Source organism: Crocuta crocuta, unplaced genomic scaffold (assembly GCF_008692635.1).
Source record: "Crocuta crocuta isolate KB4526 unplaced genomic scaffold, BGI_CrCroc_1.0 scaffold95, whole genome shotgun sequence".
NCBI classification, from domain to species: Eukaryota; Metazoa; Chordata; class Mammalia; order Carnivora; family Hyaenidae; genus Crocuta; species Crocuta crocuta.
The window spans coordinates 249,041-273,560 of record NW_027530971.1 but is presented as its reverse complement, the minus strand read 5'-3'; the positions used below and the strand labels follow the sequence as shown (position 1 = coordinate 273,560).

Below are 24,520 nucleotides of genomic sequence, written 5' to 3'. Positions count from 1 at the left end.
TGTGTGTGTGTGTGTGTGTGTGTGTGTGTGTGTGTGTGTGTGTGTAAGGGAGGGCTTCCTGGTGAGGAGGCACATGGGCTGGGCCTTGCAGGGTGTAAGATTTGGTTGTGTGGACACACAGAAGAGCGTGTGGGGCAGGGATTGTGCTGGGCAGTGGGAGCACGGGGTATTCGTGGATGGGGTGGGAAGCAGCAGGAGTGGCCGGGGCCGGCCCGCAGGAGACCTGGCAGTCAGGCAGGGGCATGTTTTCCTGGCAGGTGCTCTCCTCAAGCCAGAGCGGCACCTGGTCTAACCGGGGCTTTTCTTCTTTTCTTGCACCCCCTACAGTGTGTCTCGCCTGTTCTCTGATGCTCAGCGGCTTCTTTTATACAGTCAGAAAGACACCAGCATGAAGGACATGCACCACGTTCTGAGGACATTACGGCAGATTGAGAATTCCAACTCAAGTAAGCAGAAAGCCTTCTGCATGTTGGTTCATAATTGGAAATTGACCTGCACGGGGTCAGATGGCAGCCTGAGTGGCCTGGCACTTTGAGCTCTTTCCTGGGGAGCTTTCCTCCTCCGTGACTAGGCCATAAGACCTCTCTGCAGGAGGTGTTTGAGAAGAAACTAGGCAGACTGTGACTTTGCTGGCCTCCTCCAGGGGACAGAGGAAAAATCCCTAGAGAGGAATGGCACAGGCCCAGCAGTAGGACAATTGGGGGGTGCAGGTTGCTGCCAACTTCATTTTTTGGAGGTTGCGCATATGGTTGCTGTGAATGGGCTCATTTATAGACGGGGATAGTTATATGCATGTAAGAGCGGTTAGAGTTGCAGCTTGGTATGGATCGGTGAAAGTTAAGCATTTATTTCTAAAAGGGAAATGCAGCTCATCTTCCCCCTAGTCATTCGATTTAGTCTGATAGCCATTTGAAGTCTGATCTTTAAAGAGTGAAGTCTTTATCTCGGATCTGGTAAGTGGCTGGGTAGTTTCTCGCCTGCCCTTGAGGAAATGTCCGAGGAGCAGGCAGTTTGCTGCCTGAGGCATCGGTTGCAGGAGTCAGAGTCACAGAGCAGCCTGCCCAGTCAGTGGCCTGCCAAGGGGGGGTGGGGGGATGGGAAGGGGGAGTGGTCTCCTGAGTGCACTGTCTGTAGACAGTTGCAAAGTAATAATGAAGCCGACCGAGAGTTGGTCTGCTTTCTATCATCACCCTGTCCCTGTGGTTCTAAACAATGTTAGTCATACGTTATTACTCCCCATCATCGGCCACCAGCTGCCGCTGCTCCATCCGGGAAAGTACTTTGTACTGAGTTCGGTGTTTTGGGAGGACTGGGGAGGGTCAGTCTCTGCTGAAAAGCCTCCCGGTTTGTGACCCACTTGGCAAAAGAAGAAATGGTTATACAGTGCTAGAATTTCAAGCACACTTGGAGTGTTTTCTTGGGAAGACAGGACCGTGCTTTCGCTGGGCAAGAGAAGAGGCAGTGAGCAGTGTGGGAATTGATGATGCATGGACTCATGTGTGGGTGGCATGGAGCAGGTGTCGCTTCACCTCAGAGAGAGGCATGGCTGTGCTGAGTGCCCTGGGTCGACTGTGAGGGCCTCCTGGCCAGACTACTCCCGGCTGCGTGGCCTGGCCATTCCCTTGCCCTGTAGATCCCTAACCCTGCCCACACGTGTCTGTCCCAGCATAAGACCCAGAGGTCACAGCCACCAGTCAAAGTCTCAGTCCTTTCTGATCTAGTGGAGGGTTCCTTGGTCCCTTGCCTGGTGGACCAGAGGAGAGCTAGGGTTATTTCTCCTACTACAGAGAGACCGTGTGGCCCGTGGGAAAGAGTGTGAGGATATATTACTTTGCAGCTTCGTGACTTTGTAAATAAGTCATTTATGCCCTTTTAGGCCACTCTCCGCCTCTGTAAAGTGGGTACAATAGGAGAACTTATCTCGTAGGATTGTTGTGAGGAATAAATGAGGTAACACATGTAATTGCTTCAAAATAGCACCTGGCACATGGAAAGCACTTTGTGAATATGAACTAGGATTATTTTGAAGTGGTGACATCTTGGCCAAACCAGTTAAAATCTCTTTGACCCTTAATTTCTTCACCTATAAAATAATAGGTAGTTTGCAATGTAAAATGTCCAACCTAATACAGTGTCTGGCACAATAGTAGATGTGTAATAAATGGGACCCCATATTAATCGTAGGTGTCAGTGAGGCATTTCTGAGTCCCTGGCGTTCCTCTTCTGCCTCACAACTTCATGGCTGGAGAAACAGACTAACTGATGGGGCTGAGTTGTTAAGCAGAGTTTCAGATCTTAATGGGGGTTTTGTTAGGTACAGAACCATTTTTTCTTCTCTGAGCAACTGGAGATGTAAGTTAGTGTGGAGAAGAGAAGACAAACCTTTGTCCAAAAAACTTTCTGTGCAAAGCTCTGAAGAGAGAGGCTCTCCTGAGATTTTGGTTGTAATATGCCAGTGCTTATTACCCATCTCTCCATTCACCCGGTCCATTCCCTTTTCTGTGCCGCAGCTACTTAAATTGTTCCCATCTTTCTTTGCCTCTCTTGCATCCCTGACCCGGGCCTTAGAGTGGAGGGAGATGCACAGGGATGGTGCTTCGTCCTAAGTGAAATCAGTAACTTTTTGCCAAATTTGAATAGCACTCTAAATATCAGAGAAGATCCGAGGCTGGGGTATGTCCATGTAGATCCTGACCGAGAGCCCTGTGTTTACCTGCACCCACAGCCCTACTCACAGTATGATGGGCTTAGCGTTCTTATCCTGCCATTGGCTGGGTTGGATGGACTCTTGGTCTTGAGTCTTGCCCTCATCAGCCTTCTCTACTCTACACCCACTTCCTGACATGGAACCCACTTCTCACATGGCAGCTCATTTTGGTTATTGATAGCTCTAATTAGTGGAAAATATTCACTATCCCGCTATACCTTCCAGACAATGAAGCTAATTCAGTTTCCCTTGAAATATTTAAAGGCAGCTCTTGTGGGGTTTTTTCCCTTTCTTCCTGAAGTCTTTGATTTTTTTCTAGGCTTAATGTCCTTCATTCAGATTGTTTTTTCCTCCCTGATTTCTACCTCTCCTCTGGTTGTGTTTCAGTGTGTATATGTCCTCCTTGAAGTTTATCAGAAACTACAACAGTATTCCAGCATAGAGTAGAAGGGGATTTTTGCCTCTCCTGTTCTGAGCAACTGTATTTCTGTTAATGCAATATGAGATTGCATTAGACTTTTTGGCATCCACGTCAGTGTTGAGTTCTAGTCCATGCGCAATCGACCAAAATTACAGTCTTTTAAATACACAGTATTGCAAATCACTTGTTCTCCATTTCTTAATCATGCCGTTGGTCTTTTGAACCAAGAGGGAAAATACCTGTCTCTTTTCTATTTTACATTTAAAAATTCCCTATGTCATTTTGTCCTACCAAAAGATTCTGATTTTGCCATGTGTACATTTGCTACCTCTTACTGTTTCCTGTCATGTAGGATTTTGATAAATAGTTCTCTTTGTTCTCATCCAAGACATTAATAACTATAAATCAAGGCTTGAGGTTTGGATCAGTCCACTGGAAGCTAATAGCCCCTTTGGACACTATCATTCAGGCTCTTATAGATTCACCAGCCTATGGTGTCATCCGTGCTGGGCCCCTGCTCCTGTGATCTAGTTGGAGGCTTGTTATTTGCTTCAGTGTGTATCTGCTGGATTCATCGAACTATCTCCAGATAATTTGTGGTTATGAGGGTATCTACTCAGATACTACCTTCTATACCTATGGTTTCCGGGGCTAGAGAGCATGATTTACTTCTGCTTATTGGATTAGTTCTTAGAGGTCTTTTAGTTCATTTATAGATAAATGGGTTGACGAATCCAATCATTCAGCCAATATTTATTGAACCTAATCTGTGCCAACCACGGTTCTAGGTGACAGGACACAGAGGTGTGTAAAACAAATATGACCCCTGTTCGTATGGAACTTCTATTGAAGAAAATAATCTGACTTGGAAGGGAGAGGGGCTTTCCCAAGTTTGCATAGTCACCAGAAGGTTAGGAATGGAACACAGCTAAATGTCTGCTGCTCCATGAAATTCTCTTTCTACGGGCTAGCTTGTACTGTTCCAATATTTTTTCAACCAAGAAGCCCTCTAGTTTTGAGAATTAAATCATAGACAAGTCAAATTATTCTTGAAACCATCCTAATGACAAACCTATGCAGGAAGCATTATAGAGGGTCTCTACCCTATTTCCTCATCACTGGAACTTTTTGGACATTTTATTATTTTCTTCCTAAACCTAGAACCACACAAGGTAAGCAGTGGTTAAATTAATGTTTGGGAGTCCATGTGAGGAATATTCATCCTTCCTAAGTCCCTATCATGACTGCAACCCAACAGAAATACAAAAATTGGACAAATTCTCAGGAACTCTAGAAGAAATGACAGGTTTAGATTCTGTCTCTGTGAGATGCAGACCAGCAAGGTTCAGTGTTTCTCTGGGTGAGTTTTGTGTTAGTATCTGAGATTATCTCAATAGTAGACAGATAACAGCTTTTAATTTTGATCCATATCAAATTGCAACTTAATGGGTAGTATTGCCCATGATGAGCATGTTAAATAGGAGGATGTTAAATAGAAAAAAATTAATTTAAAGAATACATAGTTTTATGTGCATATGGTAAAACTTGTGAGAGCAGTTTGTAAATGATGGAAAACTGGAAAATGCTGGTGTAAGAGGAAGAGTTTGGGGCTTTGGGTTAAGATTTGTTTGGGGAACAAATTCAGATTCTACCCTTCATTATCTGTGAACCTTGGGCATGTTTAGATTATCTCAGACCCTCCATTTACCTAGAAAATAGAGATTCGCTGTTCCAAGGGTTGACACATAGTTGACACACAATAAATCTCATTTGATTCATTTCCCCTTCTGCTCCTGGCTTACTGTTTGGCTTCACCAATTTGTTCAACCTCCCTGGGCCTCAACTGTCCTTGCCTCGAAATGGGGTCTTTGGCAAAACAGCCTTAAAAGTTTCATTTTAGAAACTTGGTCAGTACTTGGATGGGGGGGATCACCTGGGAGTACCCAGTGATGTGGACTGTCCCCTGGGCTGTAGTTCTTGAGGGCAGAATTGAGCCTTGTTCATAGCTCTACCCTAAGCATTAGCACAGTAGCAGGCACATGGCAAGCAATCAGTGGACCTTTGGGGAATAAAAGTGAGAGAAAATACCTGCCCTTTCTCCTTCACGGAGTATTTTAATGGTCAAGTGAAAGCACTTTGAAAAGTATAAAATTCCAGCACATGTAATTTTCAAGTTGATTCCCTTGTGTTAACCTAAGTCAACTGGGTTGTAAATAATGACAAAAGTTTTTTTTTGTTGTTTTACAAATAGTTTATTGTCAAGTGGTTTCCATATAACACCCAGTGCTCATCCCCACAAGTGCCCTTCTCCACCATGCCCATTGACAAAAGTTCTTAAAAACAGTTTTGGCTCTCTTTTTTCCACAAGGTTTACCTTCCAGAGCTTTACAGGAAGTGCTGCCATGAACCTGGGAGGCTGGAAGTAGATTTGCTGAGAAGCTAAAGAAGTTTTACTTTCTAGCCCCCTGTCAAGGCCCTGGTTGGAGTCTTAGCTATCAAAAATTGTTAAATTAGAGTTTTTAAAAAATATTCTTTTTATAAAGAGAGTCCCCCTCCCCCCTCCACCCCCCCAGTTGTGTCAGCTTCAGGCCTCACAACCCTGCATCTGTTCTTGCCAGAGGCTGTGGGGAGACAGGAAGAACTGCCGTCTTCCTCAGCCTTCTCCTCGGTGCCTGCCCTCAGGCTCTGTCACCACTCCAGCCCACCCGTCCCTCTTTGGTGAATCTGGCATGTTCAGATGGGTTGACTATGGCCAGGGCCAGGGCCTCTCCAGCCAGGCTGGTGCTGCTCAGATCAGGATTGGGCTGGAGATGTTTGATCTCTGCTTTGTCTTTACTGCTTATTTCCTTTTCAGCTATATAAATGCATTGCTCAGTGCTACCCACTAGGCTCACTGGCTGGCTTCCTGCTGAACATTTCTGCTCAGGCATCCTCTTTGCCCCAATGCTGGAATGTCCACTATAGACTCTCCTTCATCTCTAGATGGCACCGTGAGGCCAGGCTCCTCTTGACTTTGTACCATATATAGGGTCAGGGCTTCCTCCTTGGCTGGAAGTTGGGAAATGCACATCCTGGGGCTGACGTTTTTTGCCCTCCTGGGTGGATCATCCTCACATCCCCTATAAGAAGTTCCCAACTCCCCTGTTTTCACAGTTAGCCAGGCTCTTGTCCGCTGCCCTATCCCATGGCTGCTCCCTCAGCCTCACCATTGCTAATGCTGCTCCAGGACAATTCCTGTGGCCGTGGAGGTGCTGTAGAAGTTCTCTCTCTTTATCTGTCATGGCCTGGCTGGATGGATAAGACTGTGGGTAGATTCTGTGGTGTGGCTGGATGCCCCAGTCTCCCCTGTGTAAGGGATTCAGCAACTTCCATCCATAGCCAAGATCTTAGCTCTCTCTCCAGGTACCAGGCCCTGTCCCAAGTTACAGCCACCCTAATGCTCTTTAACAGAAGCTGAGTTGGTGCTCTCTGGGACTTCACATCATTTTCTGTACCTGTTTCATGAATTAGGCAACTGGTAGGTGGGACACTTGAGAAGTGGCTTTCAAGCTGTATATAGGGCTGGCAAGTTACAGATTTCTGTGGATGCCTTGTCCACCAGAGTCTGTGTGAATGGTACTCCTCTGAGAGTTATGCTCCCTGAGGTTGGGTAGAGCAGAGCCTACATGGCTCTTTGTTATGGCCTGGAATACCCATCTCAGCATCTCCCTGTGTGGGCTTCCTGTGGCCCCTGATTCAAGGACTTCTGAAATGCTTCTGTCCAGGGCATAGAGCCCTCTGAAGCTTATAAGAACCTTTCCAGGAAAGAGCAAGGAAGAGCTTTGGGCATTTTGTCTCTAAGCTGGAGATGTCCCTTTGGAGGACATGCTGTATTATTGAGATCAGGGTTGGAAAGGGGAAGGAGTGGAGGGGAGTCAGGGCAGCAGTGCACACATCCCGACATCCTGACTTAGCTTCTCCATCCCTTCAGCTAGATTTTTGTAGGTCAGTGGTATGGCTGCTATTTTCCATATATTCATGGTACAAATCTGGTTTGTTGGACTTTCTCATGTGGCTCTGTAAGATTTTGTGAAATAAATCCTGATGGCTGTGCTGGATTTTACTTAAGGGAAAGGGCCATAACTTTCTGACTGTTGGGTTTACTGGTAATGCTGAGAACTCGCTGTATGGACCTTTGATTTTGTTTTGATCTTTGAAAGTCAAGAAGACATGATCCCCAGAAGGCATGGACATGCTTTGGTGACATGTCCAGGTAGTTGGCTGTTGCAGGGAGTTGAGGAAGATATAAAATCATTATTTTGTAAACACCCGCTGGGCAGTACAATTTAGCACTAAGAGAGCCCTGGGTGGCCAGACTGCCTTGGTCTCCAAATCCTGGTTCTTCTGATTATCAGCTATGTAACCTTGATTAATCCCATAACAGCTCTGGGTCAGTTTCCTCACTATGGAGATACGAATGAGCTAATACAGGTAAAGCGTCCCGTGCAGTGCTTGGCACCTATGAGGTACCAGGCTTATACTTTAGTTCATTGCATTTGCACAACCATCGTGTGAAATTGGGAATTTTGTTCCTCGTTACGTGCAAGAAGGAGCTGAAGTAACTTGTGTAAAGAAGCATAGCTGGCAAGGGGAGGAAAGGGGCTGGAACTTCAGTCATTTGTACTCTGCTGTTACTACATCCTAAAGAGAACAACCCAGGGGAGCCAGGAACTTTCCCAAGGTCACAGGATACTGGGCATGGATGGGCCGGGATCAGCAAGGAGACAAGAGGCCTTCTGAGAGAAGGGTCAGACTTCCTCCACTTCCCGGCTTCATGGGGAACAGGCACGGATGAAACGTTCCCCAAGGCCAATCTACAAAGAACATCCCGTGACTCACCGTCATTTCTCCTTCCCTGCCTGAACCATTTGGACAGCCACCAAAGTTGAGGCCGTGGCCCCAAACTTTGCTTTCTGTCTCTGTGGGCCTCCTGTGAGTCATGTTGTTGGGAGATTTGATGACATATGTTGACACATATGTTGACACATATGTCATCAGACTGGAAGTTCCTTGAAATCTTTACACGATTGCAATTCACGTTCTGCATGCACTTGTCAAAAGTCCTGATTTGGGGCCTAGGCTTTGATATTTTGAAATCTTTCCAATCTAACACGAGTATGTTTTCCCAGACCTGTCATGGCCAGGCTATGTCCCAGAGCCCAGGGCGCTGGTTTCCATCCAGGGTAGCAGCCTGGCCCCAGCGGGGCTGTAATCAGGTAGATGCAGTGCCGTACTGCTATGTTGAAATATTACTTGAACTAAATCAAATCAAAGGTCAGCTTTACCCACACAAGAATAGAAAACATAATTGCGCTCGATTATAGAACATCGCGTATCCCACAATGTCAGCCTGCCTTTAAAAAGTTGGATTGTTAGCATCAAGAACAGTGTTTCATGTGTCTTGAACTTTTAGCCATACGATTTATTTACCCCGTGGGTGGCAGAGAGCAACTGGGGAGTCCAGTGTGCTTCTAGTTAAAAGCTTCCCATTTCTTGCCCTCTCATCACTGTTGTGTTGAGGCACAGAAGGCAATCTTGGACTGACACTTTGACAATCAGATGAAGTTGCACCAAGTCCTGATGCTGTTTTACATTTTAATAAGTTGTTACATTCAAGGCTTACAGTGGCATTAGCAGGTTGGTATTATCATCTCCGTTTTATTGATGAGGAAACCGAGGCTCAAAAGGGATAGGTCTATTGCCTAAGGTCACAGAAGAAAGCTGTAAATTGAATCTGGGTCTTTTTGACCCGAAGGCTTAGCACCTTTCCACAGTACCATGCTGCCGTGTTGCCTTATCCCGATACCAGGAAGCATGGGTGGCATCATCATATTTTGATGCCAAAAATGTGATGAAGTGATTTTAAAGAGTAAAGTGATTTACTGAATTCCCCATAAAGTAGAAAGAGCCAAAGCTTTTAAACCAGAGCTGACTGAATTCAGATTTACCACTTGCTTGCTTTGTGACCCTGAACAGAATCTCAAGGGTCACAAAGGGGCTATTTCCACATTTGATAAATGGGATTACTACATTTCTTGTAAGCTTGTTTAGGGATTCTAGAAAATAGCACATATATTGTGTCTGATGCTTGATAAATGCTAATTGCCTTCCTCTGCCTAGAAATCACTACTGTGTCCCTGGATATATTTTATTCATTTTAAAAATAAGGGAAAACTAAGTTATTTATACTATTATATAACAATTATTCCTTAGTTTATGCATTATATTAATAATTATTCCTTAGTTCAGCCCTGGAAGGAATCCCTTCTCAGCCCCTATCTCCTCATAAACACATCTTCCTTTACTTTTCTATGTCTCCTAAGCCTCTCTGGGTCCTGTGGCTGAATCCAATCCCATGCCATGTGGTGTTAGGAGGGTCTGGTCACATTTTCAGTTGGAGACCAGTAGGAGTGAATGCCTCAAACTCTTTTCTTTCTTCCTGGTTCTTTTTCTCTCCACCCTTTCTATTTGGTTCAGTCTTTCCTGTTTCTGGACTCTGGGCTTCTTTCCTTCTCTTTGTTCTTTGCCTTTTCTGGGCATCTTCTCCCACCTTCCCACCTCCTTGGCCTTCATTAAAGTATTCTCCACACAGAGTGCTTTCAGCTAATTTCTTGCTTTGCTTTCAGCTAATTTCTTGCTTTGTCTAATGCTGGCTGCTGGTCTCTTCCTTGCTTTCTCTTCAGGTGAAGAAGTCATGCGGGCCAATGTTACCTCCTCAGTTACTTTTCATTTCATGTTACCTTCATTTCCTGCTGGGCTTCTAAAGCCACCCAACTGTGCCTGCCGCCTCACTGCATCAGAAGTGCTCCTGGCCAGTGTGAACACATCACCCTTTCTGCCTGGGGCCACATTCTCTACTGGTTCTTTTTATTTTTTAATGTTAATGTATTTTTGAGAGAGGGAGAGAGGCAGAGGATCCAAAGCGGGCTCTGCGCTGACAGCAGAGAACCTGATGTGGGACTCGAACTCACAAACTGCTAGAACATAACCTGAGCCAAAGTCAGACACTCAACTGACCAAGCCATCCAGACATCCCTCCACTGGTTCCTTGGGGACCTGGTTACCATTCAGGTTCTTATCAGCTGACGTCAGTCCTCATTCCAGGGACTGTCAACAGCCCATCCTGCCGGCTTCTCGGGTAGACGTGATTGTGCCGCGGGCTTTGTAGAGGTCTCTCTCCACCCCCTGGTTTCAGTGATGACTGACTGGAGTTGCAGACAGGGCTGAAGGCTCACAAGTCTGCTCATCTTGATCCTTTCTCCATCCCCTCTTGGAAGGCAAGGACAGGGATCATGTCTTTATATAGCATCTCTTTTGTTACAGGCTCTTGCCTTCAAAGAGCACTGAGAAATATTGCTCCTTTGAACCACGGCACTCATGTTTTGGGTTCAGTAGCTATTTAGTAGTTTGTTGAGTTAATCCAAGTTAACCCTAGGTATTAAATACTTTAAGGAGTATGTGATTCCTAAACTTAGATCACTCCCACCAGTCTCAGAAGACTCTGGCTTCTCCGGTACTTGCCTCAAAGGGTTCAGGGAACATAACCCTAAATATTCTGGTTTTTCTTGGGACCCCTTCACATAATTGTTGTCCATGACTTTATCAGCATTTATTTTGAACTTGTTTAAAATAACCCAGACTCCTAGTAAAGGTAAACTTCCATTTGTAGAACAATGGAGGATCAGAGAGGTTAAGTGACTTCTCCAAGGCCACATGACTGGAAAATTCCGGAACTGAGGTTTGAACCAGGTTGGCTGGACTCCAGAACCTGAAACTCTTTGGGTATATCTTGGTATTGCCTCAGCAAGCCCTCACTGTAAAGAAGACTTCCTGGGTTGGTAATGTGAGGCCCAGATGCATAGCAGAGAGGTTCTGAAGCTGTGTGTGTATATTTATATTTATATTTATATTTGTATTTATATTTGTATTTATATACATGTATACCCCATGCTCTGGCCTCCTCTCACCTGCCCTAAGGGGTCACCTAGGGAATGACCAGTCACTGTGCCTTGATCTGATGTCCAGAGCCCTGAAATTCCCAGAGAAGGAGAGTCCAGCCATCTCAAGGAAGCAGGTAGTAGCTATCCTTGGAGAAGAAAGTAGAGACCTAACATCAGGGAAAAAACAAAACAAAACCCAAAAACAAAAAGCACCTGATTGTGCTTGTTAACCAGCCCTTTTGTAGCAAAGAAATTTTCTCAAGGTTTTGTTTATATGGCCAGACAAGCTTAGGCTTTACTCAAAGAGTAAAGCCATGAGTTAGAATCTGACCTGATCCCCTCCAGGCCATTGCCCATTTGACAGAGTGAAGGCTGGGAGTCCCTCCTGGGCTCCTTTTGAGAAGAGTATCTGAGCCACGGATACTTCTTTTTTTTATTTGTCTCCTCCACCCACTTCTCAAGCAGCTGATTGCTGTGGTTCCTTTTCATGTTAAACAAAAGAGACTACAGGGATCTTGAAACTTGAGCTGGGGACTGGAGGGTACTGACCGAGAGTAACCCCAGCCGGCTCGGCTGAAGGCTTCCCTCCTCCGCCTTCCTGCCCGCCCCGCCTCCCCCGCCCTTCCCCGGTCCTCAGCTGCTCTCAGTCAGCCTGGAGACAAAGAAGCAAGAACGAACACTTAGTGGCCACGAAAGCATCTTGCTGGGAGCATTCCCCTGGCTGCCGTGGAAGTGTTTCCTTAGCTTGGTCAGCGAGGCCTGACCCAGAGGATTGGCAGGAATCTGAGGATTCTGTTCGTTCTTCCTCAGCCCACAAACACACATTTCACTCGTTTTGTTCTTTAGACTCCAAACTCCTGAATTGGGTTTTCTGTTTTTGTTTTTTGTTTTTCTTTCTTCTTCCTTTTGCCCTACCTTCTTACATTTAAAGCAAAGCTCTTGGGAAATGGATAGGCCACTGTTTGCTCCTCCAGGCACAACCAAGGAAGCTGAGTTCTGTGGATGGAGTATTTCAGTTCATATTGGAGGGATTGCAGTAGGAAACTCTCTTGGCTCTTGGCTGGGTAGTGACTCTTAGTCTTCTCTGTGGGCAGCAGGGACTCACGCTGAATTTAGTGACCAGTCCAGCTCTGTGATGACTGTGTTCTTGACAGCATGTACACCCTCTAAGTTATCTGTGTAACTCTTTCCCTCTGAAAGACTACTTTTACATTCTTGGTCTTGGTTTTCGTGACAACCTGTGAATGTTATTGGCTCCATTTTTTTATCTAAGGAAACTGAGGCCCAGAGAGATTAAGAAAAGGGGGAAAATGAAGTTCATGGCCACACACTTAGGAGAGAGCAAAGCTGGGACTTGAATTCAGATCTTCAGGTGCCTCCCCTGTGCTGGGCACTGCCATGCTTTGAAACTGCAAAGTCCTGGCTCTTGAGGCTCTATTTGGCTCTGTTCTTCTGGCAAGAAAGATGCGTGCCCAGACAACTGTAGATTGGTCTGTGTGCTGCTTGAAGGAAACACAGGAGGCCGATAGAGGACAGAGGACAGCTACCTAATCCAGCTTGAGGGTTGGGAAAGTCAGGGCAGGCTTCCTGGAGGAGATGACTCATGGACCAAATCATAAAAAAAGCAGGTAGGATTTAGTTAGGCCAAGGGGAAGAAGGACTGTTTCATACATCTGACTTTCTCCATATTCTTGGCTTCTCCACTCATTTTCTTGCCAACTACAGAATGGAGAAAACTGAGACCAGACGTACAAAGCCGCCTCACTCCTGCCTCGCAATACATGCCTTCCTCCCCTTTCTCCCATTCTACTCCCCAAATCTTAGGTTTTGAGGCATCTCCTCTATATTTATATGCTTGTTGATTTATTTATTCATTGAAAAACATTCATTGAGAACCTACTAACTACATAGCACTATGGCTACAGGGTGTCCTGGCCTCTGCCATGATGAGAGATTTCAATAGCCACAACCTCGGAAGAGATTTTTGGCCCTCTGTTTGTTCTTTTCCAGAATTTGGCTTCAACCTGACTCTTCCCTGCTGCCTCAAGCACTTGCAGACAAGTCTCATCTTGGTCAAACACTTGTATAAACTGTCTTCCTTGAGCTTTATCATTCCTCCTTCTGCTTCATTGACATGTCTCTTCATCTCCCTTATCAGCCTTGAAAACTCTTTGAGGACAAGGACCATGTCCTTACCTTCTCACTGAACTTCACTACAGTACGCTGGTAAACTCAAGTGAAAAAAATAACACCTTTTTCAATAATCACAAAATTATTACCATTTATTGTTCACACTTCATGCTTTACCTGTGAACACCTCCAATCCCCATATCTTGGAAAGGTGATAATACTGTTATCCTTAACTCTTAGGTAAGAAAATTTGGTCTCGGGAAGACAAAGTGCATTTCTCAAAGACACAGTCCATAAAAAGCCGAGTACAGCATCAAAATTAGGGTTTCCCACATCCTTGATCTCTCTTACCACGTTTCTCAGACTCAGCTAGTATTGCCCAGAGAGTTGTATAAAATTCTGATACTTGGGTGTCAGCTCCAAAAGTCCTGGTTAGATGTTGGGAGGCTGTAGCCTAGGCATTGGGATTTTTGTAACACTACCTATTCATTTCTTTCTTTCTTTTTTTTTTTTTAAATTATTTCTAGGAGAGAGAGAGAGACAGCGTTAACAGGGGAGGGTCAGAGAGAGAAGGAGACACAGACTCTGAAACAGGCTCCAGGCTCCGAGCTGGCAGTCAGCACAGAGCCCGACGCGGGGCTCGAACCCACTAACCGCAAGATCACGACCCAAGCGAAAGTCAGACGCCCAACCGACTAAGCCACCCAGGCGTCCCACTACCTAGTCATTTCTAATCAGAGCCAAAGTTGAGAACCAGTGCACCATACCACATTGCCTTTCTTTGTTCACACTGGCTGTAGCTGTTGGTGGTGGTGTGTGAATCTGAGTCCGCATGTGTGGTATGCATGTGACTGGAATGCAAGTTCTTTGTAGCCAGGGATCTTTGGCCTTCCCTGCTGCTCCCCGACCCAGCGACCTCACCACCCTGTGCACGTGCACTGCCAAGGGTTGTTGACTATTTAATTGGCCTCCTGGTTCTTCCGTCTCATCCAGGGGATTCACTGATAGATCACATCCAGCTGTTCTCATTCTCAGTCCCTGTTGACATAACAGAAGAGTCTTATAAACACACTGAGCATACTTGCTGGTCTCAAGAGTGTTGCTCATGATCTAGACCCATTGCAAGTGCAGCCTGGGCCAGCCTCCCACACTGTAGCAACTCTGCTCTGGAGGGAGAAGGCTGTTGTGAAGTTCCCTATCACAGTATCCACGTCCTACTCTGGCTTTTCACACTAGGGAGGAAATTGTGGTCCGTGTGGTCAGTGAGGGTCAACTCATGTATATTCTGCTTTATCCAGGGCTCAGAGATGTCTTTTTTTTTTTTTTTTTTACCCTTGTTTTATAAGTAAGGCAATGGAGAAACAGCTTAGGTGAGATATCCTGGCAAATAAATGGATACAGAGCCCAGGTTTTCTGACCCCCATTGTGGTGTTTTCTCAATTGTTCCATAATGGTCAGTGTCTGGCTTTTCATGCTAGGCTCCAATTAAAGCCACTAGCTTTCCTGTATTTCTCCTGAAATAGGGGTAAACATCTGGGTGTTAACTTTGTGTCTCTGGGAATATTAAGATAGGGGTCCTGGTTACTCCTAGGATGTAGCTTGGGAATTGTCCTGATATTGCTGGGCCCTTCTTGGACCTGCTCAACTGAAAGGAAGTCTGTGATGCTACTCAGATACTTCTGGAATCTTCCCTGCCCTAATCCACCTCCTATTATTTCTTGTCTAGCCATCATTCTTTGTAATGACCAGTAATTCTTTGCCAGGCTCTGATCTGGGCACAGGGATACAGAGATAAAACACATATTCTAGGGGCACATGGCTGGCTCAGTCAGTAGAGCACAAGACTCTTGTGAGTTCAAGCCCCACATTGGGTGTAGAGCTTGCTTTAAAAGCAACAACACATATTCTGTACACCAGGGGCATAGTCTAGTGGAGATAATATGCAAATAAAGCAATATTCCGTAAAGTATGGTCCCCAGACTCCCTGCATTAGAAGTACAAGGAATGCTTATTAAAATGGAGATTCTTAGGTCCCACTGTAGACCCATTATTTCAGAATCTCTAGGAATTGGGCCTCAGAAATTGCATTTTAGTGTGCTCCCTAAGTGAATCTTAGGTGTTCTGAGGTTTGACAACTGTAAGAGTGAGCCCTCCGGTAACAGTATTAGTGTCATATGTGATGGGGAGGAACAGGGCAGGTGCATCCATGAAAGCACCAGGCTGGTGGCCATCTGCAGGAGCACCTGTTCTGAGGAGGGACACTAGCTGGGCAAGAAACAGCCTCTTGAATGTGTCCCGAGGAATAAATAGGTGTTAGCCTGTCAGGTGTAACCCGACAATCATTTCTCTAGAGATGGGAAGATGTGAATCATGCTTAGTTTATCCTTTCTAGAACTCTAAATTATTAAAGTTTGCTTAAGAACATACCTGGATCAGGCAGCAATGATGAGAGTCTTGTTGGGCTTTTGTGCCTTCCTCCTGCTTTATCTCAGCTCATGACCCCCCTCAGTTCCCAGTATTAACTCCTGTCTTCTTTAAGCCTCACACTGTAGCCCCATTTTCAGGTCACACCTCTATTTCTCTTCAGTTGAATGATAGATAGGGTTTTCAAGGTTTGCCCCCTAGAGGTCTGTTAGTGCCTGGGCCTGTGGGCTGCAGTCTGTGAATGAGCATTGACTAGTCACATGGTCGTGATGAGCTGGTTTTCTCTTTATTGAAAGAAGTTGGGTTACTAAGAGGGTGGGGCAGAAGGAGAAGTGGGCAAATGAAACAGGGCAGGGGAAACTGTAGCATTTCAGAGTCAGGAGGGCCCCACCAAACATCTGGTCACAAACCCTCTCATTCTGGAGATGAAGAAGCCCGAGGGTCAGAAAGATGATACAAAATAGCCAAATGATACCACCAGGCACAGCTTCCCAACTCTAGGGACAAAACTTTAGGATTTTTCTGGCCAGTGCTTTTTCTGCTTTAATTACCGGAATGTACCTGGAGGGTTTATTATTTAAAGGGATTCTTCATGAAACCCTGCACCAATCCAGTCATGTAGTAGGATAGATTTTCAAATATATGCTGTGTTTTCTTAAAGCTTGGCAGACTGGGTTTTGGAGCTCTGTATCACACGTTCCACAGTTGGAATTAAAATGAGACCACATCTGTGAAAGTGCTCTGATATGCATAATACTTCACACCAGCGGCTCTCAAAGTATGGGGCCCAGACCAGCAGAACCACATCACCTGGAAGCTCAAGGGAAATGTGAATTCTCTCGCCTCATCCTGGGCTGGAAACTCTGGGGTGGGTGCGGGGACTGGTAATCTGTTTTAACAAGACCTCAGGTGATTCTGATGCCCACTCAAGCTTGGGAACAACTGTCCTGCAACAAGAGGAAATCAGCCCCCAGGGCTTGGGGGACTAAGGCTTTAAATATCTCTGATTTTTAGCTGAGATGGCACTGGGGAGACACTAGCAGTGGTGTTAGTTTCACAAATCTAAGACAGGTTGGGCCAGATCACTTAAAGGGTTTGGTTTTTTCCTTGAAAAGCAAGGAAAGGCTGTGTGAGCCTGTGGAGCTTTGTGGGGCCGTTTGAGGCTAGGACCACACGCTGAGTGTGGTTCTACACATCTTCAGAAGACATTCTTTTTCTCTCTTCTGTAAAGCATAGCTCCTTCAGTGCCATTTCACTGTATGCTTAAGCCAAAAGCCTGTGGTTATCAATTTGTTTAAAACAAGGCCATGGGGGTGGGGGTGCCTGGGAAGCTCAGTCAGTTAGGCTTCCAACTCTTGATTTCAGCCCAGGTCATGGTCTCCCACGGTTTGTGAGTTTGAGCCCCTCATCAGGTTCTGTGCTGTGTGGAGCCTCCTCGGGATTCTCGCTCTCTCCATCCACTCGCATGCATGTGCATGCTCCCTTTCTCAAACACTAAAAAAAAAAGAAAGAAAGAAATAATTAAAAAAATAAAATGAGGCCATCAATATTAAGATATTTTTCTCTATCTGCTCCATTGTGCTACTTGTTTTTGGTTTTTTTTTTAAACTTATTAAATGAAAATAAAATACTATTTCTCGGCAGGCTTGAAGCTTCAGGATTTCCTAGTGGACAATGAAACCTTCTCTGGATTCCTGACTTACAACCTCTCTCTGCCAAGGTCTACTGTGGACAAAATGCTGGGGGCTGATGTTAATCTTCACAAGGTAAGCTATAAGATGCGGCCTCCTTGTGGAGCTGACAGCACTGACACTGTTTGAGAATCCCTGTCTTTTTAATGGAGGTTGTTAGCTCAAGTTCACCTTCACCAGCTTTTACTTCTCTGCCCAGGCTGGCATTGTCCCACCATCCAGAGACTGGAATGTGCAGCCTGGTGGTGTGGGCCAGCTGGTTGAGATAAAACTGGTTTCCTGCCTGTCAACTGGCATTTGTTGATTACTTCCCCCTAAAGGGGTGGGGGATGAATTTAAGTTAAGATGAATTAAACATGAAAAATATTTTTTTTCACAGTCCAGAGTTGAGGAGTATTGATCAGAGCAGCTGTCTATAAAATTTAAGACAGGAGATTTTAAAAAGTTAATGCTTCCTTTAATGATGGACCAAAAAAGTCTATAAGGAGAAAGTGATTTTTCCCCTTAATTTGTAAAACCAGAAAGTAATGTTAGTTTATATAGAATTTTAACCTTAGATTCTCAGACCCCTTCCTTTGGCATAATTGGGTATCATATAGCTCATATAGCTCCTGTGCCATAACAGACCCTGCGTGCATGGTTCTCGATTTTCAGAGAAGGTTCTCCAGTGTATTCCCTGGCAGAAAGGGGCACTGATTCTTTAGCCTGTCTCATGTCTACACACTAGCTTATCTTTACAATAAGCAGAAGCATTGGAAATGTTTATGCCTGAGGGAAAAAAAAAAGATCTTCACTTTACATGATTTAGAATTTTTTAAATTAGAAAAATGTGCTTACTGCTTGCCCTTAGGAAACGAGGAAAATATGCCTTGTGTTTACCAGTTGCATGGTTGGGAGATAGGCCAAAGGCAGCAGTCTTGTGAAAACAGTTGCATTTAGCACAATTTCCATTTTCCCCTGCCAATTTCATCTCTGTCACATCAGGTCAGTTTAAAATAAGGAGCATCCTACGCATGGAGGTGGTCCTTGCATGGTATTAGCATCTCTCTGTGGTCAGTGCTCTCAAACACAGATACTGAAGGTAGGCTGACAGCAATGGCTACTTCGAGAAAGGAGGAAAACTTGCGTGTCTGGCATTAGGTGAAAACTTAATGGACACCATGTCAGGCCAACTGCCCTGTAGCATTAGAAGGCTGCATAGGCCTGGAGAGGCTCTTGGCTCATCACTCATTCTAGATTGCACTTCAAGCAGGTCACGCTGCACTAATTTAAACTAACAGGAGAGGTAATAATGGAGTAATACAGAGTCTGCATCATCCATCTATTCCACAAATATTTACTGTCAATAATGTTTCAGCACCAAGGGCACAAAGTGAGCAAGAAAACCAAGCCCCTCCTCTTAGTGAATTTACTGTCTAATTGGACAGTAAGGACCATGTATGAAGAAGGGCAGTTCATTGAGGCTCAGAAAAGCTAATTAAGTAAACAAAATATGGCTGAGGAAAGGCTCTCCAGGGCTCTGCTGTAATGAATACCTAAGAGTGACCTGGAATTGGGCTTCAATGAGATGACAGAGAGGCTCAGCTTTCTGGTACTCTGCCCTGGGGCAAATCAAATGAAGAGTTCCAAATTCAGAAATTGCTTCAACATAGTTTTTTGGATCAGTGAAATAGCCATACCTACAAATAAATAAATAATATGGATGCTTTTTTTTTTTCCTTCATAATTTGGTCCAACCCCAGTTTAAGATCTCTTAAGTTCCAAAATAATGAGAGTGGGTTTTTTAAATTTATTTTATTTATTTTAAAAAATTTTATTTAAAATTTTATTTTAAAAAAAAAACCACTTTTATTAAAGTGGTTTCAGGAGTTTGGACCCTTAATTCCTATTTACTGAATCATGCGTCCCACTTTTGAAAAAAAGAGTTGGACTCAAGATTTCCCTTCACAAGGACAAGAGTATGGGAGATGATGAGTCAAACACTCAGGCTTTAAGTTTTCTGTCGGATTGTGCCGTGATACATTCCAAAGTTGGGTAAAGAGATCTGATGCAGTGGACTGTTGCAATGGTGTCTATTCTTCAAAGCTGTACTTGCCCACCACCCCATCTTCTTAATCCAGTTTCCCTTGACTCTTTTTGCATGAAATGCTTCCAGGTATTGTTGCAAGGCTACCAGTTACATTTGACCAATCTGTGCAGTGGATCAGAATTAGAAAAGGTGATTCAACTTGGTGACCAAGAAGTTTCCACGCTTTGCAGCTTGCCAAGGGAGAAACTGGATGCAGCGGAGCAGGTACTCCGTTCCAACATGGACATCCTGAGGCCAATCCTTGTGAGTATGCTTGCTGTGTGGAGAAGCTTCAAGCACTAATGCTTTTGGAATGTGAACATTTTCCCTGGACAATATAACTTTATTTTTGTGGAAATATAAGGCTGGCTGGGAGTTTGAGAGATAATTTAGCTCAGTCGTATTCTGTTCTTTCAAACTTCTGGGCTTTTTCCTAAAGGATAAAAGGGGGAGTAATGAATTGGGTATGGCTGAGTCAAGACCCAAGGTCCCTTGTGCCTGTTTCAATCAGAGAAAACCTATTTTTTATGTTGTTGTTTTTTAATAATGTAATTTGAGATTATTAGAGTTCATTTGATTAAAAAAAAAAAGTCTCAGAAATCTTGATGGGAAGATGGACATCCATTCTTAAAAAGCATTTCAACAAGGAGACCCTGTGAGCTGTCACAGTGGGAGAACCTTGGAATTGGATGGAAGCACCCATAATCATTAGATTAACCAATGACAAAATTACATGTACAGAAAAAAGAAATTGAAATGAAGTCTGATCAGCCTAGGAATCAATAGTTCAGAGAAGCAGTCTGAGAGTATACATGTTTATTCTTCATCAAAGAATACAGATGAACCTGAGCAGAGAGTTGTGTTTAGTGGTAGAACCAGTGGATTTCTTTGGGTTTTTGAGAGCTCTTATGACCTGCCTCTTAACAACATCATTTAGCATCCAGTGTTCCAGTTTCTTACTCACCAGATAGCACTCTGAGTTGTCAGTAGAATCTCTTAATATGAGAGAGTGAGCCTTGGAAAGATGTGCCTGAAAAGAGATGTTCCTCATTATAATAAGAAGAAATCAGAATCCTCTGGGACTTTGCGCAAGCTTGGTATCTTTATAGGGAGATCCGTTCTCCCGAGAGTACTAGAATCCTCTTTGAGGTGCCTGGGTGGCTTAGTCAGTTAAGCGCCTGAATCTTGATTTCAGCTCAGGTCACCATCTCACAGTTTGTGAGTTCAGGCCCCATGTGGGGGCTCTGTGCTGATGGTGCCAAGCCTACTTGGGATTTTCTATATCTTTGCCCCTCACCTGCTTGTTCTCTTTCTCTCAAAATAAATAAACAAATTTTTTTTTTTATAACTTAAAAAAAATGAGGTTTTTTTTATCCTCCTTGACTCTGTGATGCTGCAGCTTCTGCCTGAGTAAGTAGTAGGAAAAATTGGTAAGTTTTTTTTTTTGTGGCCAGGTTGATGGCAAACCAGTTGGTATGAGGGGGTGGGCCTAATGCTCAAGATCTGTTTTTGTTTTATTCTAGTAGTAGTATTTTCTGTTTCAGTTAAAAAAACACACAAACCTGAGTTGCTTTGTTCAATGGTCTAGTATTCTATTGGTTAATATTTCTATAGTATAATTTCAAATAAGATCTATATTTCTGAATGGAAATGTTTGCAGTCCCAGATAACTGGTTTCTGTGGCTACATAAGCTCATTTATACAGACATGTAGCCTGTTGGCACTTGTTGCATTGTGAGAAATACAGGGCGAAAGATGATTATAAATGGTAGACCATTCCTTGTACAGTTTTGGCTGTTTTGCTTTATTTCATCATAAGACAGAAATGTTCACCCTTTCAGCTAGAATGATGCAAATTTTGGAAATATAGGTACTTTTAGAAGTCCTAGTAATTTATATTGGTGCCCATTCATTGTTACATTCCTGTTTAATCATTAAACACTTACTTTGTGCACAACCCAGAAAATTCCTCCACTCACACAATGTCTGAATCAGACTCCAAGTAGAATGACAGCACAGCCTTCGTGATCTGACAATCACTAGCTTATGTTTCAACCGAAAATCCCTCCCTGGTTGGGAGGGTTGGCACGATTGGGTACATGGACACACACCATCAAACTGTCAGCTACATTGCAGTCCTTCGTGTTGTGGTTGTGCCTTCTACATCATTTGGTTTGTGATTGGATAGTGATTAAGGTGGCTGCCATATGCTTTTTGCACGTTTCTTATGCCCAGGGAGCATTCCAGTTCTGCTCCTGCCTGTCTACTGTTGCTGAGATATCTCTCTCCGTAAAGTCAGAAGCTGAGGTTCTTGAATCGGAATATATAGTGTGGAAAGGTGGTTTTGGAGGCTACCTTTGGGATAAAATGACTTCCAAATAGTTTTTTAAATGTTTTATTTATTTCTGAGAGAGAGAGAGAGCGAGCTAGCATGAGCAGGGGAGGGTCAGAGAGAGAGGGAGCTACAGAATCTGAAACAGGCTCCAGGCTCTGAGCTGGCAGTCAGCACAGAGCCCGACGCGGGGCTCGAATCCACAGACTGTGAGGTCAGATGCCTAACCGACTGAGCCACCCAAGGCGCCCGACTTCCAAACAGTTTGAAAGGTGACTCTCATTTCTCAAGTTAAACAGGGCCTTAATTGAAGCACTGAAATTGATATTTTGATTTATTTTAAGCAGCCTTTTACTCCTACTACTTGTTGACATATCAGCCATTTTGATGGTGGATGAATGTGACCTGCAACATCATTGCACATGGGCAGTTAATCACGCCAAGACACAAAACAGGAGCAGCAAGCAGGTGCCAGGCCCATCGTTGTGGGGAAAGAAACTGAGGTGTCAACTTGTGTTTCTGTACCCAAAGCAAATTTTCAGGGAAGACCTTTTTTTGAAACATTCCTCCTCTTTTTTCTGTTGTTGTTGTTGTTGCTTGTTTTTTGTTGCTGGTGGTGGTGGTGTGGATGTTTCCCTGTTTTTCAGCCAAGAGTATTCTTTCTCTTGGGCCTCCTCTGTTTCCTGATGACCTCTGGACAGCAGGGTTTTGACAACAGAGGGGGAAAGTGTGGCAGAGCAGCCGGGGACATGGGCTTGAGGTCAGCTTCATCTGGGTTCAGATGGGGCCTCAGCAGGTTTACCAGTTGTGTGATCCTAGATAAATTGTCAGTAAGCCTCAGTTTCCTCTTCTTTTATATACAGATGTCTGGTTACACTTTGTTGTGATTATTGGTCATGCATATGAAGAGCATGACAAGGGGTCTGGCATGCATTAGGTGTTCAATAAATAGAAGTTAATCATCGATAGAACTTTTCATGATGAAGGCAATTGCTGGCATGATAGTTTTTTTCTGTGTTAGGTATCCGTCCTACCAAAAGTAGCCTTGAAGAATATTTCAGTGAAAACTGTAATTCTTTTCTTTGATATTGTCAAGACTTCTTACTCTGTAGATTCTTATTCATGAGTATACCTCAATTATTTATACCTTGCATGAAAATGAACTCTGGATGTCAGAATTCTATTGCATCCTTAAAGTTCTCTGGGATTAATAGTGGTTTCCATTAGGCATTCTTCTAATTTAAAAACCTATTCATTTATTGAACTATGTTGAGTTCATTATGTGTCAGGTGTGTTCTGGGAGCTGGACTCCACTGAGATCCTCACAAAGATGGCTTGTGATGAGTACAAGGATAGGTCGATACATGAAATATATCTCCAGGATACATGCATTTATGAAGGGGACTTGTATTTGTAGTACTTGTACTGTTGAGATGATAGCCTCTAGGAGGGGATTGTAGCCATCAAACAGTGACTTCATTTTTTTTTGTTAAGTGTTTATTTATTTTTGAGAGAGAGAGTGTGAGTAGGGGAGGGGGCAGAGAGGGAGACACAGAACTTGAAGCAAGCTCCAGGCTCTCCACTGTCCACACAGAGCCCAACATGGGGCTCAAACTCCTGAACTGCGAGGTCATGGCCTGAGCTGAAGTCTGACACTTAACCAACTGAGACACCCAGGTGCCCCAGCAGTGACTTCTTTTGTCTCATTGCTCAGCAAGGTGGATTTGGCTGTTCCAGTTGGCTGGGCAGGTGTACTTCCCCTTGCCTTCCTTGTGGGTCGTTCCTGAAGTAGGACCAACCTTTCCCAGACAGGAGAAATCTGTGTGGGGGCTTCTTTCTGCTGCCTTCCAGTAACCTCCAATCTGTTTTGGACTGCAAGAAGGAGCCATATTAGTGGACCAGCAAATTTTGGCCAGAGGGATTTATTTGCTTCTCTTGTCAGGGTCCTTGCTGATTGTGTGTGTTTTGTTTAGTTTTGTTTTTAATTGCTGTAACAAATAACCACATACCTAGCAGCTTAAAAACAACATGAATTTATTAGTTTATAATCCTGTCAGCCAGAAGTCTGGATACAGTGTGGTTCACCTGGGCCTATTCCTTATTGTTGGACAAGACTAAAATCAAGGGGTTAACAAGAGCTGTATTCCTTTTTTGAGGCTCTGAGGATGCCTCTGCTTCTGAGCTCATTCAGGTTGTTAGCTGAAGTCGGTTCCTTGCAGTTGTTGGGCTGAGGTTGCTGTTTCCAGGCTGGATGACAGCTAGAGGTAGGTCTTTGGTCCTAGAGGCTGCCAGCATTCCTTCTCATGATTTTCATGTGGCCCCCTTTACAACCACAGTGGGTTGAGACCCCGTCATGCTCTAAATTTCTTTTTCTCTGCCACATCTCTGCTTCTAGCCAGAGAAAGTTCTGCCCCTTTATGAGTTCGTGTGATTAGATTGGACTCATCTAGATAATCTAGGATAATCTCCCTATTTTTAAGGTCTGTAACCTTAATTATATCTGAAAAAGCACAATTTCCCATGTGATCTAACATATTCAGGTGCCAGGGACTAGGATGTGGACTGCTTTGGGGAGGGCACTCATCCTGCCACAGATGTCTTTTAACTGAAAGGTGTATTTCATTATATCTTTGAAGTGTTTCCTCAGTGCTCTTGGCTTTTTATTAACCCCTCTTCAGCTCTGTACATTTTCTTGCCTATATTCTGAGAGTGACTCCAAAGCATAATAAAAACTACCCATCATGGTTTTTAATGCACAAACCAAAGAC

At 44.2% G+C, this 24,520-nt stretch overlaps 1 protein-coding gene across 1 annotated transcript in view; it reads left to right on the top strand.

Moving 5' to 3' along the window:
* Positions 1-24,520, top strand: part of ABCA1 (ATP binding cassette subfamily A member 1) — a 130,774-nt gene that overhangs the window by 36,939 nt on the left and 69,315 nt on the right. Inside the window, exons 5-7 of the mRNA XM_077769825.1 lie at positions 328-446; positions 17,306-17,427; positions 19,508-19,684. Of these exons, the coding sequence (XP_077625951.1) occupies positions 328-446; positions 17,306-17,427; positions 19,508-19,684 (418 nt within the window). The remainder of the gene's footprint in view (positions 1-327; positions 447-17,305; positions 17,428-19,507; positions 19,685-24,520) is intronic.